At 41.4% G+C, this 14,570-nt stretch overlaps 1 protein-coding gene and 1 long non-coding RNA gene across 6 annotated transcripts in view; one reads left to right on the top strand and one right to left on the bottom strand.

Annotated features, from left to right (window-relative positions):
* MYOM1 (myomesin 1) overlaps nucleotides 1-14,570 on the bottom strand; it is a 194,274-nt gene that overhangs the window by 161,195 nt on the left and 18,509 nt on the right. For 2 of the 3 annotated variants that reach the window (XM_063923544.1, XM_063923545.1), the window contains exons 2-4: nucleotides 12,922-13,072; nucleotides 8,850-8,972; nucleotides 6,976-7,189 (exon numbers count right to left, since the gene is read on the bottom strand). In XM_063923544.1, the coding sequence (XP_063779614.1) occupies nucleotides 6,976-7,189; nucleotides 8,850-8,972; nucleotides 12,922-13,055 (471 nt within the window). In that variant the 5' untranslated portion in view covers nucleotides 13,056-13,072. The remainder of the gene's footprint in view (nucleotides 1-6,975; nucleotides 7,190-8,849; nucleotides 8,973-12,921; nucleotides 13,073-14,570) is intronic. The other variant, XM_063923547.1, reaches the window with a different exon arrangement.
* The window catches only part of LOC134928143 (uncharacterized), a 114,690-nt gene that overhangs the window by 96,058 nt on the left and 4,062 nt on the right, over nucleotides 1-14,570 (top strand). The gene's annotated exons all lie outside the window — the stretch shown is intronic.

Genomic DNA, 14,570 nt, shown 5'->3' with positions numbered 1-14,570 from the left:
TTGAAAAAGGCACCTTGATGCTGAAACGCGTTGGCCTATTTGCCCACCCATCCACACAGAGCTCACAGAATGATCGCGGTGCTCTCCCCCTCCTTGGCCAGAGAGGGAGAGACTACACGAAAGCCCCATGACACGTGACTGGAAGTAAAGTGCGGGACCCTGAGACTGAGAACAGCGGCCGGCATATCCAGGCTACCTCTCTTCCCTCACCCGGCTGGGCAAAAGAGGTAAAAGGCACAGAGCCGCTGCTGCTTGAAAGCGATGTGACGCACGGCCGGAAGTACAGCACAGAACACAGAAATTGAGATCAGCAGCCGCCGCCACCACACAAAGACCCAGACAAAGAGGACTCTTCAGGAGTACTGGTCACCATAGGAAGGAGGAACGGAAGCTGAGCCGGCACAGGCGCACGGAATGCACCCCTGGCGGTAAGTATAAAACAAGCCTGTAACCCTGGTTCCCCATTAGTGCTCATCCGCATACTGGACATTGACAGAGGGCATGACAATTGGCGGGACGCCGCAATTGGTCATTACCCTTACATTATTTGGACTGCTTCATATTAACAGAGGAGGGACATAGGTTCCAATAGGACCTATGGTAAAGGTGCACCATTAAGGAACACCTGACATTCACCCTCAGAGAAACGGACCTTTCAAGTACTGTAAATCATTTCATTGTATAGCACCACAAAGTGGTACTATAGAGACATTTTAGTAATAAATACTTATATTTTGCACCACTTATAGCTTAAGAGTTTAAGTTGATATATAGTGATTAAGGAATACGATAATATTTAAGATACACCCCATTCATCCCTACCCAATCTTCCTACCCACCCTTCCCTACACTACAAATTCCCCCTGACTGAGTACGCTAACCGCTAAAAATTGTAGACGGTGGAAGGAGGGAGGACACCTCCAGGTTGAGCAGCACCATTCCCCCCCCCCTCCCATCAAATCTAGCATATGAGCGCAGTCCTCCCTCTCTATGCAATATGTGATTTACTTAGCACCAGCCTTTAAGCCTACCTTTATTAAGAGACTGTCATTCCCTAGGTGGATAACCCCAGAATGAAGATGCATGTAAGGGGTAATAGAATAACGTATCGCTGATACAGTAGCGGTGCTTGCCATGGGCAAGCAGGAGTTTTGCCCAGGGTGCCGCCTACCGGAGGGCGCCGGCGCCATCCGGAGGGTGCCGCACCATGGCAAGATCCGCTACTGTGCCCCCCGCTGCCGCTGTGTCCCCCGCTGGTCCCCCGCTGTGAAGGGAACTAGACGCTACCCGTCTAGTTTCCCTTCGTGGAGAGGACCTTTGCTGTGTGGTGCGCAATGACGTCATCGTGCACCGCACAGCATTGTGGGACTGGTACAGACGCTAGGGGTCATAATTGACCGCTAGTGTCTATGCTGTGCTATGGGAGAGATGTCATGATGTCTCTCCCATAGATCCGAGGAGAGGAGCGGCGCCGGCGGAGGTCTGCAGCGGTCGGGAATCAGGAGCGGGGATAGTAAGTATTCATTCATTTATTTATTTATTTTTTCAGCGGCGCTACTCTACAGGGGGCACAAATAAGGGCGTAACTGACCACCCCCTGTAGGAAGCCACACCCCTATTTTTTGCCTGGGGCACCACAAGGGCTAGAACCGGCCCTGCGCTGGAATAGGAGCTAGCATTACCTGCTCAGCTACATTGGATAATGTCTGTGCAAAATAGCCCATGACGGTTCAACCAGAACCTGTGCCTGCATCGCTACTTAAGAGGCTTTAGAGACAACTAACCATTTTGCACATAATCCCCTTGAACCACGATAGGTTAACCTCAGTCTGCAAGACAACATGAATCGAGTGTTGGTGCTGCAGTGGAAAGTGTATTTTCCTCACCCTTGCCGCTCTTAGACATGATAAAAAATTAACACACCTTTAGAGTGTTATTACACAATTTGTGACTGTAATCACTTTAAAATTTGTTAAAGTGACATACAATCTTACCCTACCCTGCTTAACTAAAAATAGTAAGACAATAAAAATAAAATAAGAAAGTTTAGGGCTGCTAAAAACCAGCAGCCCTCTGACCATTGTCCGGCTCCTGCCGCACCAAACAAAAAAATGATTTGCCTGAGCCAGGAGGCAGGGATATATGGACGGGCCCGTTGCATGCTGGGAGGCCGAAAAGCTCTGACCGATTGGTGCAAATCCACTGTCGCTTCATCATATCCCAATGTTATCCTGTGGATAACCTGTGGACCCTGCCGGAAAAAGGCTTATTAAAGTGTTGCACATCTGTGTTACTTGACTTGAGAGTTCAGCAACATCATCAATTTGGTCACACATGGGGATGGAGAGATCAAACATCTGTATCTTCCAGTATTCAATTGGGGCATGAAAGACCAAACAGGAGAACACATAGGGGTTACAACCAGCCACCACAGAGGCTTGACAATCCCTTAAAGAGGATATAGCCTACAGACAACATGGCTACTACATATAATATATACAATATATTTATAAATACACTGCTCATAAAAATAAAGGGAACACTTAAACAACACAATGTAACTCCAAGTCAATCACACTTCTGTGAAATCAAACTGTCCACTTAGGAAGCAACACTGATTGACAATCAATTTCACATGCTGTTGTGCAAATGGAATAGACAACAGGTGGAAATTATAGGCAATTAGCAAGACACCCCCAATAAAGGAGTTGTTCTGCAGGTGGTGACCACAGACCACTTCTCAGCTCCTATGCTTTCTGGCTGATGTTTTGGTCACTTTTGAAAGCTGGCGGTGCTTTCACTCTAGTGGTAGTATGAGACGGAGTCTACAACCCACACAAGTGGCTCAGGTAGTGCAGCTCATCCAGGATGGCACATCAATGCGAGCTGTTGCAAGAAGGTTTGCTGTGTCTGTCAGCGTAGTGTCCAGAGCATGGAGGCGCTACCAGGAGACAGGCCAGTACATCAGGAGATGTAGAGGAGGCCGTAGGAAGGCAACAACCCATCAGAGGGAACGCTACCTCCGCCTTTGTGCAAGGAGGAACAGGAGGAGCACTGCCAGAGCCCTGCAAAATGACCTCCAGCAAGCCACAAATGTGCATGTGTCTACTCAAGCAATCAGAAACAGACTCCATGAGGGTGGTATGAGGGCCCGACGTCCACAGCCCAATACCGTGCAGGACGTTTGGCATTTGCCAGAGAACACCAAGATTGGCAAATTCGCCACTGGCGCCCTGTGCGCTTCACAGATGAAAGCAGGTTCTCACTGAGCACATGTGACAGACGTGACAGAGTCTGGAGACGCCAAGGAGAACGTTCTGCTGCCTGCAACATCCTCCAGCATGACCGGTTTGGCAGTGGGTCAGTAAAGGTGTGGGGTGGCATTTCTTTGGTGGCATTTCTCAGCCCTCCATGTGCTTGCCAGAGGTAGCCTGACTGCCATTAGGTACCGAGATGAGATCCTCAGACCCCTTGTGAGACCATATGTTGGTGCGGTTGGCCCTGGGTTCCTCCTAATGCAATACAATGCTAGACCTCATGTGGCTGGAGTGTGTCAGCAGTTCCTGCAAGACGAAGGCATTTATGCTATGGACTGGCCCGCCCGTTCCCCAGACCTGAATCCAATTGAGCACATCTGGGACATCATGTCTCGCTCCATCCACCAACGCCACGTTGCACTACAGACTGTCCAGGAGTTGGCGGATGCTTTAGTCCAGGTCTGGGAGGAGATCCCTCAGGAGACCATCCGCCACCTCATCAGGAGCATGCCCAGGCATTGTAGGGAGGTCATACAGGCACGTGGAGGCCACACACACTACTGAGCCTCATTTTGACTTGTTTTAAGGACATTACATCAAAGTTGGATCAGCCTGTAGTGTGTTTTTCCACTTTAATTTTGAGTGTGACTCCAAATCCAGACCTCCATGGGTTAATAAATTTAATTTCCATTGATAATTTTTGTGTGATTTTGTTGTCAGCACATTCAACTATGTAAAGAACAAAGTATTTAATAAGAATGGGGGTAATTTCAAGTTGATCGCAGCAGGAATTTTGTTAGCAGTTGGGCAAAACCATGTGCACTGCAGGGGAGGCAGATATAACATGTGCAGATAGAGTTAGATTTGGGTGGGTTATTTTGTTTCTGTGCAGGGTAAATACTGGCTGCTTTATTTTTACACTGCAAATTAGATTGCAGATTGAACACACCACACCCAAATCTAACTCTCTCTGCACATGTTAAATCTGCCTCCCTTGCAGTGCACATGGTTTTGCCCAACTGCTAACAAAATTCCTGCTGCGATCAACTTGGAATTACCCACAATATTTCATTCATTCAGATCTAGGATGTGTTGTTTAAGTGTTCCCTTTATTTTTTTGAGCAGTGTATATTATTTATACACATATATAAATATATATATATATATATATATATATATATATCTCCTTCCTCCCCCACACACCCAACAGTCTGTCTCTCCCCAATGACTCCATGCTACATTCCCAGCACCATCCTGAAGCCCTGTATCCCCTCACCAAGCCACTCTTACCCTGGGGTGAGACTCACCTGCGCTGCACTCCCCAGTTTGCAGACCGAACACCACACAGCAAACCCCATCAGAAGAGGCCTGCGCAGGGCACAGGAATCCTGCCCAGTGAAGCTGCTGCCATGTCCCGTAACTGCCTGCAGAAGAGCTAGACCCGGAAGAGCAGGGCCTTCCTACCTCTATGTCTGTCTGTTTTTACCCAGATTTGTTGTATTACTGTTGTTCTAATTGTAAAGCACAACGGAATATGCTGCACTATATAAGAAATGGTTAATAAATAAATAAGAGCAGGAGCACACTCGTGCCGCATGGTCACTATGTGTGTCACTCTGAGGCTGTGCCCACGCCGCCTACAGTTCGCTTCCCTATTTGGACAAGACTGCTCACATCCCCGCCGGGCACTAAGTGGCATATCCTTGGGGCCCCTCTGATCATTGGGGCCTGGTACAGGTGACCCCTTTGAACCGCCTCACTGTGACCGGCCCTGGATGGGTTCCTCAGGCAATGGGCCTAGTAGGTATTTCCCTGGTGGGCCAGTCCAACCCTAGTCTCTTCATCCGCTCACTCACTTCTGGGTCTATTGTGTCTGTTATTGTGGTCAGAAAATGGCTGTACACAGGGTGGCAACAGTCATCTTTCAAACTTTTTTTTCCGCCATTACTGATATTGCTGCTATCCATTTCAGTAGGATCATTAATAGAGAGAAAAATATCTATAAGGTTTTGGATACCTCTCCAGAAGGGCAACACAAATGAATAAAATGCAGAGAATAAACATTAAAGCACAATGCTGGACACACCCAATACAGTGATATTATTCATTTTTGTTAGGTAACTCGTGGCAGCTTCCTAGAGCACCAGGACTTGGCGGATGTCACTGAATCAAGGCAGTAAAATAAAGTATGTTACTTGCATTCTTGTCTCATTTCATGCTGGTGGCTGCGGAGCTTAACTCTAGTTACTTCTAGAGCCGCCAGCTGTTAATTATACCTGCCCTCCTGAGTTTTGGTACAGGTGGCCAATATGTGATGATCTTCAGTGCCGTGGCGCTGCCATACATGCAGATGATTACAGCATCTCCTATATCATTTCATGGATATCACCTAAACTAATATTGTTTTGGTGGAAATCAGTTTTAATTGTAGATCTATTTAGCATGCACCAATACTGTTTTTAGCAAAACTCAATATCAAGTGATAGTAAAGTGTGCAAATTATATACTTCAACTTTGTAAATAATTGAATGTTCTATCTCATGCATGTGTTTTTCAGCTGGAGGACAGTCTTACTAAATGTACTAATTACACTAACAACAATTCATTACATTCATTTTCAGGGTTCACTTGAATGCCCTCTTAGAGCTCTCCACTTTCCTAATCTTCTCTGCTCATTTGTAGACAGCTGATCACGCTCACATTTCACATGGGGATGTCTGCGTGAGATGTACAGACACCGAGCTGTGATAGATAGTTTACAGCCCAGAACGTTTTCATTGGTTTTCCTGGTACACTGATTATATTGTTAGTACATTGATTATGCAGTTATAATGTAACCAGTATTTGCTATTTCTTACAGGTAAGACTGTAACAATTGTTCTAGCACAGCTAACAAAACAGTGAACACTTTCTCTGCAGTAAAGTTCCAGGACCTGTGATGGTAATTTCCTGCTGGCACAGACAGAATAGCCCATAAATCTAAGGGTAACAACCTGATGCAGCTTTCACAGTCAGCGTGTTTAGGCTTGGAAGAAAATACGGGTGTGGATCATTAGATCGACAGTGTCTAGGTCGACAATGTTTAGGTCGACAACTATAGGTCGACAGTCACTGGGTCGACAGGGTTTCTATGTCGACATGGGCTAGGTCGACAGGTCAAAAGGTCAACGTGAGTTTTTTTTTGTTTTGTTTTTTTGTAATTTTTTTTGGAGATTGACCGGGAACCCCAATTAGTGCACCGCGTCCCCTCGCAGCTACGGGCAAGGTGCCTCGCTCCGCTGCCACTTCGCTCGGCACAGATTACCTTTCCAATCGTAGTCCACGTGGATCGTTAAGTATGAAAAAGTTCAAAAAAAGAAAAAAATTGTGAAAAACTCATGTTGACCTTTTGACCTTTCAACCGAGCACATGTCGACCTAGAAACCCTGTCGACCTTCCAACCCTGTTGACCTAGTGACTGTCGACCTATAGTGGTCGACCTAAACATTGTCGACCTGGACAGTGTCGATCTTCAGACCGGATCCCAGAAAATACAGTATAAGGGCATTTCAAGTGTCTAATTAGCTTCAAGGGACATTGCATACTGTAGCTGTACGTTAAATATTTAGCGCTATTTTCTTTCCCCATGAAATTACACTTTTAGGTCATCATAAAACAAACAGTGCATATTACCAGACAGTAAAATACTGATTTATTTGCATAGTTTTGATTGTATTACCGTCTTTTTGAGGGCTAGGCGCTCCGCCTTTTCTCGTATTTGAACACTTCTAGATTTCTTATGATATGCCTCAGATTGCTTCACTGATGAAGAAGCTGTTCTGGATACACTAATTCCTTCACCAGAAGCCAAGAGTTTCCTGCGGGCGACATATCCAGCTGTCTCTTTAATCCTTTCTTCTTCTGTATCAGTGATTCCACTAACATATTCTTGGCTGCAAAATGAAAAAAATCTTGACACTTTAATTAATGTAATTGATAGTTATTGCTAGGTATCACATCATGCACATTAGGAGGATATACTTAAAATTCTAAAAAATAAATAAATTATTATTAAGTATAGATGATACATAACTTGCTCCTTTTAGGGACAGAAAGAAATATTACATATGTGTGGTCAAAGCAAACAGATTCTACTTATCATTTTCTAGGATGTAATATGGAAAAGATAGATTCTGATTGGTTGCTATGGGCAACACCACTAGTTTTAATTTTTAGAAGCTTTAGCAAGTCTACCCCTGGACACTAGCAGGCAGACCAGGTGGTATGATTATGGTACATGGGCATCTTACCTTCAGGGTGACTAGTTAAAGCTAAATGTTGATTGGCATTTTCAAAAACATTTAATAAAATCCTAAAAATAACTGATTCATATATGTTCCTCATAGAGTTGCATTTTTTTTAACTATTTATAGAAAATAACCAGCAAGGGTTCTTATAGTGACTATGCTATAATGTTACAATGCTATTTCTAGCATAATAGTATTGTACTGTGTCATGGTAATAAGTCATTTTACTCCCGCACAGTGGTTAGTGGAGACTATTGCTTGTGGATGAGAAATGAGACCATGCTAATAATTTTTGGTCTGGGTTCCATTTTCACCTAGTACACTCCTGTCTCAGAGGGAGGTGACAAAGAATGGGAAATAGAAAAGTCACATGGGATAAACAAAATGCATCAGTTTTAGTGTAGTAATGAATATAAATTAAATCATTTCCTCTTAGAGTTTTCTTTGCAGTCACAAGTTGGACTGTACACAGATGATTAACTTATTGTAAAAGGGACTGATTCCCCAGTGTATTACATCTGCTTCATTATATATACCACAATAGGCGGTATCCCCACCCTAAGTAGAAAACACCTAGGTATATGGATCTTATCCACACAGGAAAAGTACTACACCGTCCTACGCCATCCTTGTGCTAGGCCATGCCCATGCGCATTTCGTCAATACAGACTTCATCAGAAGTCCAGATTGACGATACACATATAGGGCGCAGCCTAGCGCAAGGGCGGTGATACCGCCTATTGTGGTATGTGATTTATAACTTGTGTTTGTGAAGCTGCCAGAATAAATTCATTTTTAAAACAGATTCGTGCACTATGGAGCGCCCTTCCATCTACATTTCATTTTTAGATTTCAACCGGTGTGTGGATACGGGTTTTACTAATTTCACAGAGGATTGTCACTGTGTTCCTTTGCTTATCTAAGACAAGAACTAAATATAAAAACAGCTAAAATATAATTTCTAATACAATAATTTGCATTTTTCTCTAGTGACAAACAAGAAAGAGCAATGTCATATTGCATAAAATAGTACATTATTTCTGATGTTCAATAATGCCACAATATTTCAGTGTGTCATATATATTAAGTTAAGCTAAAAGTATATGATCTGTAATATAATCCTGTTTCCATGCTCTTTCTATTCTGCATGCTGATAATTAAAGTGATTGGGAATTCCTTGCCACCCTGGTCTGGCGTCTGGCATGTAATGTGGGGACTGTCATAGGAAACTTTGCAGAACAGGTGGGATGTAAAAGTCACTAGGATTGAGTAGCTGGATACCAGAATAAACACTGAGTACACGTACCGTCCCCTGAACACAGGAACCACATAGCCCACATCTTCATTATCCAGGACAAAATTTTTTGACCGCTTTGCTCTTGGACTCATCTTATATGTATCTTCTATCGTTTTATGGGATGATTTCAATCTGCAGTAAATGCAACAGCTGTTATTCTGTGAACATAGCTCTAAATACAGACTGTATAAATATGTACACAAAGTATATATTGTCAGCTGAGTAACGATTAGCTAAAGGTCCACATAAATCTGCAACAGATTGTTACAATTTCCCAATCCGCCAACGCCTGGGTCGGAGAATCAGGAATATTAAAGAAGCTTAAATTTCTCAATTCCGCAATTTTGACCGTATTTGCTGCCGCCATGTTTATATTTTCTTGGGCTTACTAAACGCCTGTCTGGTCATCATTATTAAAATCAATATTCTAAACATTTATTTACATAGCAGCAACATACTCCATAAAATGTTACACTTGGGTATAACAGAAAACAAGGTGCAAGGTGCAGCAGACTTTGTAGACCAAGTGTCGGCATTTGTGGAGAAAACACGATTGGTCTCTATTACAGCCAAATTGAATGTTCATCATAAATAAATATCTGTAGAAAAAAAATTAAATGGGTGTAAAATAGACAAACCTGAAGGCATTCTCTATTTTCACAGTAGTTTAAATCCTTTGCATATAACATAAAGTCATCTTTTTAAGGCTAGATCAGAAGTGGAATTAAAGAAGTTGGATAGTCTTGGCTGACTCGTATTATTCACCACAATTAACCTGGAGGTTTGGAAGTAGTGCTGCAAGTACTGTCAAATAATGGGATTCAGCCATAAGGTTTGACAGCAGCATATTGTACCATGCCTAGTTGGGGAAGGCGATGAATCCATTCAGCCCACACCCTATTCGGCTAGGTCAGCCCCACTACTGCTGCAGAGGATTTTGTCTGATTGTGTCAAGTTTTTTGATTTGACATGGGAATATCTATTCCTTTAATCACTATATTCAGTGGGTTGCTATAGGCTATACTAGACTTAAGAATTCTTCTTCATGTAATTTAGATTGTAAGCTTGTCTCCGCAGTGTCATCTAGTGTTTTATGTCTACGTATATACCTTGCTTGCATCCTGACCCTGTAAATCTACAGCACTAATTAATATGTTGGTGGTTTATTGTGTTTAGCAAAACATAAGAAAAATAATACACAGGTGATTATTTAAAAAGCTTTAGGAAATGCTGAAGAGTCTATTTAGTTATTACTAACTTGCTAATGCATTTCATAGCATAAGGCAGTGGTTCCCAAATGTGGGGGCAGATGTATTAACCTGGAGAAGGCATAAGGAAGTGATAAACCAGTGATAAATGCAAGGTAATAAACACACCAGCCAATCAGCTCCCATATGTAAATTAACAGTTAGGAGCTGATTGGCTGGTGCATTATCACCTTGCACTTAACACTGCTTTATCACTGGTTTATCACTTCCTTATGCCTTCTCCAGGTTAATCATACTTGCCTACCTGACCCTCTCCATAAGGAAGAAAATGCTCTGTTCCTGGACTTTCCTGGTAATGTATGATTGCCATCACCTGTGGTGAGCTAGTTACTTGATAAGAAAGGTGTTTCACCACAGGTGGTGGCAATCATACATTACCAGGAAAGTCCAGGAACAGAGCATTTTCTCCCGCATGGAGAGGGTCAGGTAGGCAAGTATGACGTTAATACATCTACCCCGTGGTCCTCAAGGCACCAAAGCAGACCAGGTTTTAACGATATCCATGCTAAAGCACAGGTAACTTAATTAGCACCTCTGTCAGTTTGATTATACCATCTGTGCACAAGCATGGATATCTTTAAAACCTGGACTGTTGGGGTGCCTTGAGGACCGCATTTGGGAATCACTGCCATAAGGTATTTATTTTAGTAACAGAAATTCAGAAGTACTTTTATTTGTAGTTAGTAACAGAATGAAGCCCAACTTTAACAAAATATTCTAACTACAAGCACTAATTGTATGTGACTTAAAGGCCTTTTAAGAACAATGGCCCTCATTCCAAGTTGTTCGCTCGGTAATTTTCTTTGCATCGCAGCGATTTTCCGCTAATTGCACATGCGCAATGTTCGTACTGCGGCAAGTAAATTTGCTAAGAAGTTTGGTATTTTACTCACGGCATTACAAGGTTTTTTCTTCGTTCTGGTGATCGGAGTGTGATTGACAGGAAGTGGGTGTTTCTGGGCGGAAACTGGCCGTTTTATGGGAGTGTGTGAAAAACGCTGCCGTTTCTGGGAAAAACGCGGGAGTGGCTGAAGAAACGGGGGAGTGTCTGGGTGAACGCTGGGTGTGTTTGTGACGTCAAACCAGGAACGTCAAGCACTGAACTGATCGCACTGGAAGAGTAAGTCTCGAGCTACTCAGAAACTGCACAGAAAAATCTTTTCGCAATATTGCGAATACTTCGTTCGCAATTCTGCTAAGCTAAGATTCACTCCCATAGGGCGGCGGCTTAGCGTGTGCACTGCTGCGAAAAGCGGCTAGCGAGCGAACAACTCGGAATGAGGGCCAATCTTCAAAGACCTATTATTTCTGTAGCAGAAAATAAAACACACCTGTGAAATGGTTTCTGGAGGTTTGTATTTATTATGTATAGAATACATCTGGTTTAATGACCTAAGGGCCTTATTCAGGCTTATTAGAAAACTAAAAAAAGTTAGCAATTGGGCAAAACCAGGTTGCACTGCAGCTGGGGCAGATGTAACATGTGCAGAGAGATTTAGAGTTTGGTGAGGTGTGTTCAAACTGAAATCTAAATTGCAGTGTAGAAATTAAGCAACCAGTATTTACCCTGCACAAACAATATAGCCCACCCAAATCTAACTTTCTCTGCACATGTTACATCTGCCCCACCTGCAGTGCAACATGGTTTTGCCTAATTGTTAACTTTTTGGTTTACTAACAAACCTGAATAACCCCCTAAAGCTGGATACACAGTATTAGATTATCTGTCCAATATTTCAGGTTGGAGCAAAAATCTGGAAATGTATGGGAGCAAATGACTTAAACAATTTGTACAAACATTCATTTTTGTCTGTATTCCAGTGTTTGGGATCAAATGGTCAATTGTCAAGCCATCTCCTCTCCCCAGTGCACTCTACAGAATGCCCAACCAATGTTGTTTGGTAAAGTTGAGCCCACTGTATATGGTTTTGTTTTGGTTTAGACAGCATGTATAATAATGTGGGATTAAAGTCTAAACAAAATTATACACGATTAAGAGTAACTAGAAATATAAATGACAGTTATTAAAAAATGTAGTGGATAAAAAGCATAGTAATTAATGTGCTGCAAAACAGAAAGGTCACAGAAAAAAAGACAAATACTGTATAACACATAAAGACATAAATAACACACTGCACTTGTTACATTAATTTACATAAATGTTAAATAGTATAACTGTTCTGAATAAGGAGTGCTTAAACTTTAATCCCAAGGAGAAAAGAGAGACATACAGTATGAGTACAATCATTAACATAAATACAGTAATTAGTTACACAGCATTACACATAGGGATATGCTTTAAGATCTACAGTGAACAAATGTGGAATAAAATCATACAGTGAGAGAATGGGTTAATGTAATGAAATATAGAAGCTGATATTCTTTACTGTGGAAGTTGAGGAAATGTTCCAGAAGAAAGAAATATTTATGTATTTGTTACAGAAGAAAGAAATAGTTATGGATTTGTTACAAAGGAAATAAATAGTTATGGATATCTTACAGAAGAAATAAATAGTTCTGAATTTGTTACAAAGGAAATAAATAGTTCTGGATTTGTTACAAAGGAAATAAATAGTTCTGGATTTGTTACGGAAGAAAGAATTAGTTATGGATGTACGGTTATTGGGAAAAAAATAAAGTATAGTTTGGTGTGGATAAAAAGAGAATACAATAGATGAACTGTAAATTCATATATAAAATAACTTTGATATAACAAAAGCTAGGTAATATTTAACAGAAAGTGAAATCATATATAAAGTAAAATAGAGAGAATTTATTAGTGAAATAAGATTAAATAATGTGTGGATCATTACCCAAGATGGCTGCTGTGAGCGGCAGAGTGGCGTTTCTCTTCATGCCGGTACTGGCTTAGGGTGGACTGCAGATCTATGTTGCGATAATCACGGTCATAATGCTGATGATGCTTTTGGTAGAAGGGCAAAGACATCCTGCCACCTCTTTTCACTGTTTATAGTGGGTTCAAAAATATATCCATTTATTTCATTATTTGTTGTTAGGTGTTGATTAATGTAACTGTTGCAACCAATTAGTTCTTTTTCCAGTAGTGTAACATACAGGACTGATTATTTGTTATGGGCAATTAGTACTTAGTAACTGCAAAGGGATATTGCGGGCTGTTGATCTCCACAGTGTTGACATCACCCTATAACCTGGGGTTCTGGAGTTAAAAATCCTTATATTTGAAACCAAAAATCAAACCAAAAATCATTGTGCTTAAAGAAACAGTATAGGTATATATGTGTTTTTACTTGCACTTAGTTAGCATTGCAATGCATTTAAATAGAAAAATAGTTTAATTGTATCTGATTTGCAACAATATAGTTGAAAACTTGCATTGACCACAATGGGAATGCATAGTAAATGCAATAAAATGTGATTAGGAACAATTTATAAATGTTTTTTTGCATCAGTTTGTCTTGCAAAAAAACAAAAACAAAACTACTTAATGCAAAACCATTAACAAATGTGTACAATATACATCTCTTCAGTTGTTTCAAAATATCTCCCAATTCAACCCCTCAGTTCTGCCCCAGATCTGCACCTTTTATCTGCAGCTTCTACTTACTCCTTTTCATTGTTCTGTGGAACGCTGTCACTCATACAATAAGACATTCCTCTTTCCTCCCAATCTTCAAGCATTCCCTGAAATCATCCCTCTCTAGGAAGCCAGCCCCTTAAACTCTTTAACTATTGTACCTGGTTACCACTGCTTCATGCTCAATTTGCATGTATTCATGTTCTCTACTTAAGTTACTGACCCCAAACAAACACTGATGAGTGACTGTATCAGATAGCCCCACTAAGCACTTTTGCCCATTATCATCTGGATGAACCACTATGCAATATGGGACATTCCTATTTTTCTATAGTTTGGAAGTTTGTGAGCAGGACCATCGTGTCTACCTTGATTTTTTTCCCAATGTTTCGCTTCGGGCTATTCAATTAAATCCTGTTTTTTTTTTTCTTCTGAAAAATTATCTATGTTTGTGCGAAAAACACATACAATATGTGATAAGATAGTAGCTGATTATGGCTTATTATTCCAGATGATGGCCGGCTTCAGGGACAATTGCACTGGGGAAGGGAGGGTGTCAATTATCTGCAGTAAACTACAGCGGCTAATGAAATATCCCCCTTTGTCTATTTGTCAGTATCAAAACCTTGTTTTGTTATTGTATTTACCAGTTGTAAAATGCTGTAGAATATGCTTGCACTAGATAGATAGATAGATAGATAGATAGATAAATGCAAATGATAATATTAATGGTGGGTGCAAAAGGTTTTCCAGGATAATGGGAATTAAATGTCACTTCAATAATAATAATTTTCTATTTTGTCACAGGTCCAGGTTTAAAATGAATGTACATTGATTGCATTTGTATACAGTATATGGATCCGGTATGTAATACCGGCTGACGGGATGCCGGCAGTCAGTATCCTA

Source organism: Pseudophryne corroboree, chromosome 5, assembly GCF_028390025.1.
Source record: "Pseudophryne corroboree isolate aPseCor3 chromosome 5, aPseCor3.hap2, whole genome shotgun sequence".
In the NCBI taxonomy this organism is placed as follows: domain Eukaryota; kingdom Metazoa; phylum Chordata; class Amphibia; order Anura; family Myobatrachidae; genus Pseudophryne; species Pseudophryne corroboree.
This window is presented reverse-complemented; position numbering and strand designations above follow the sequence as displayed.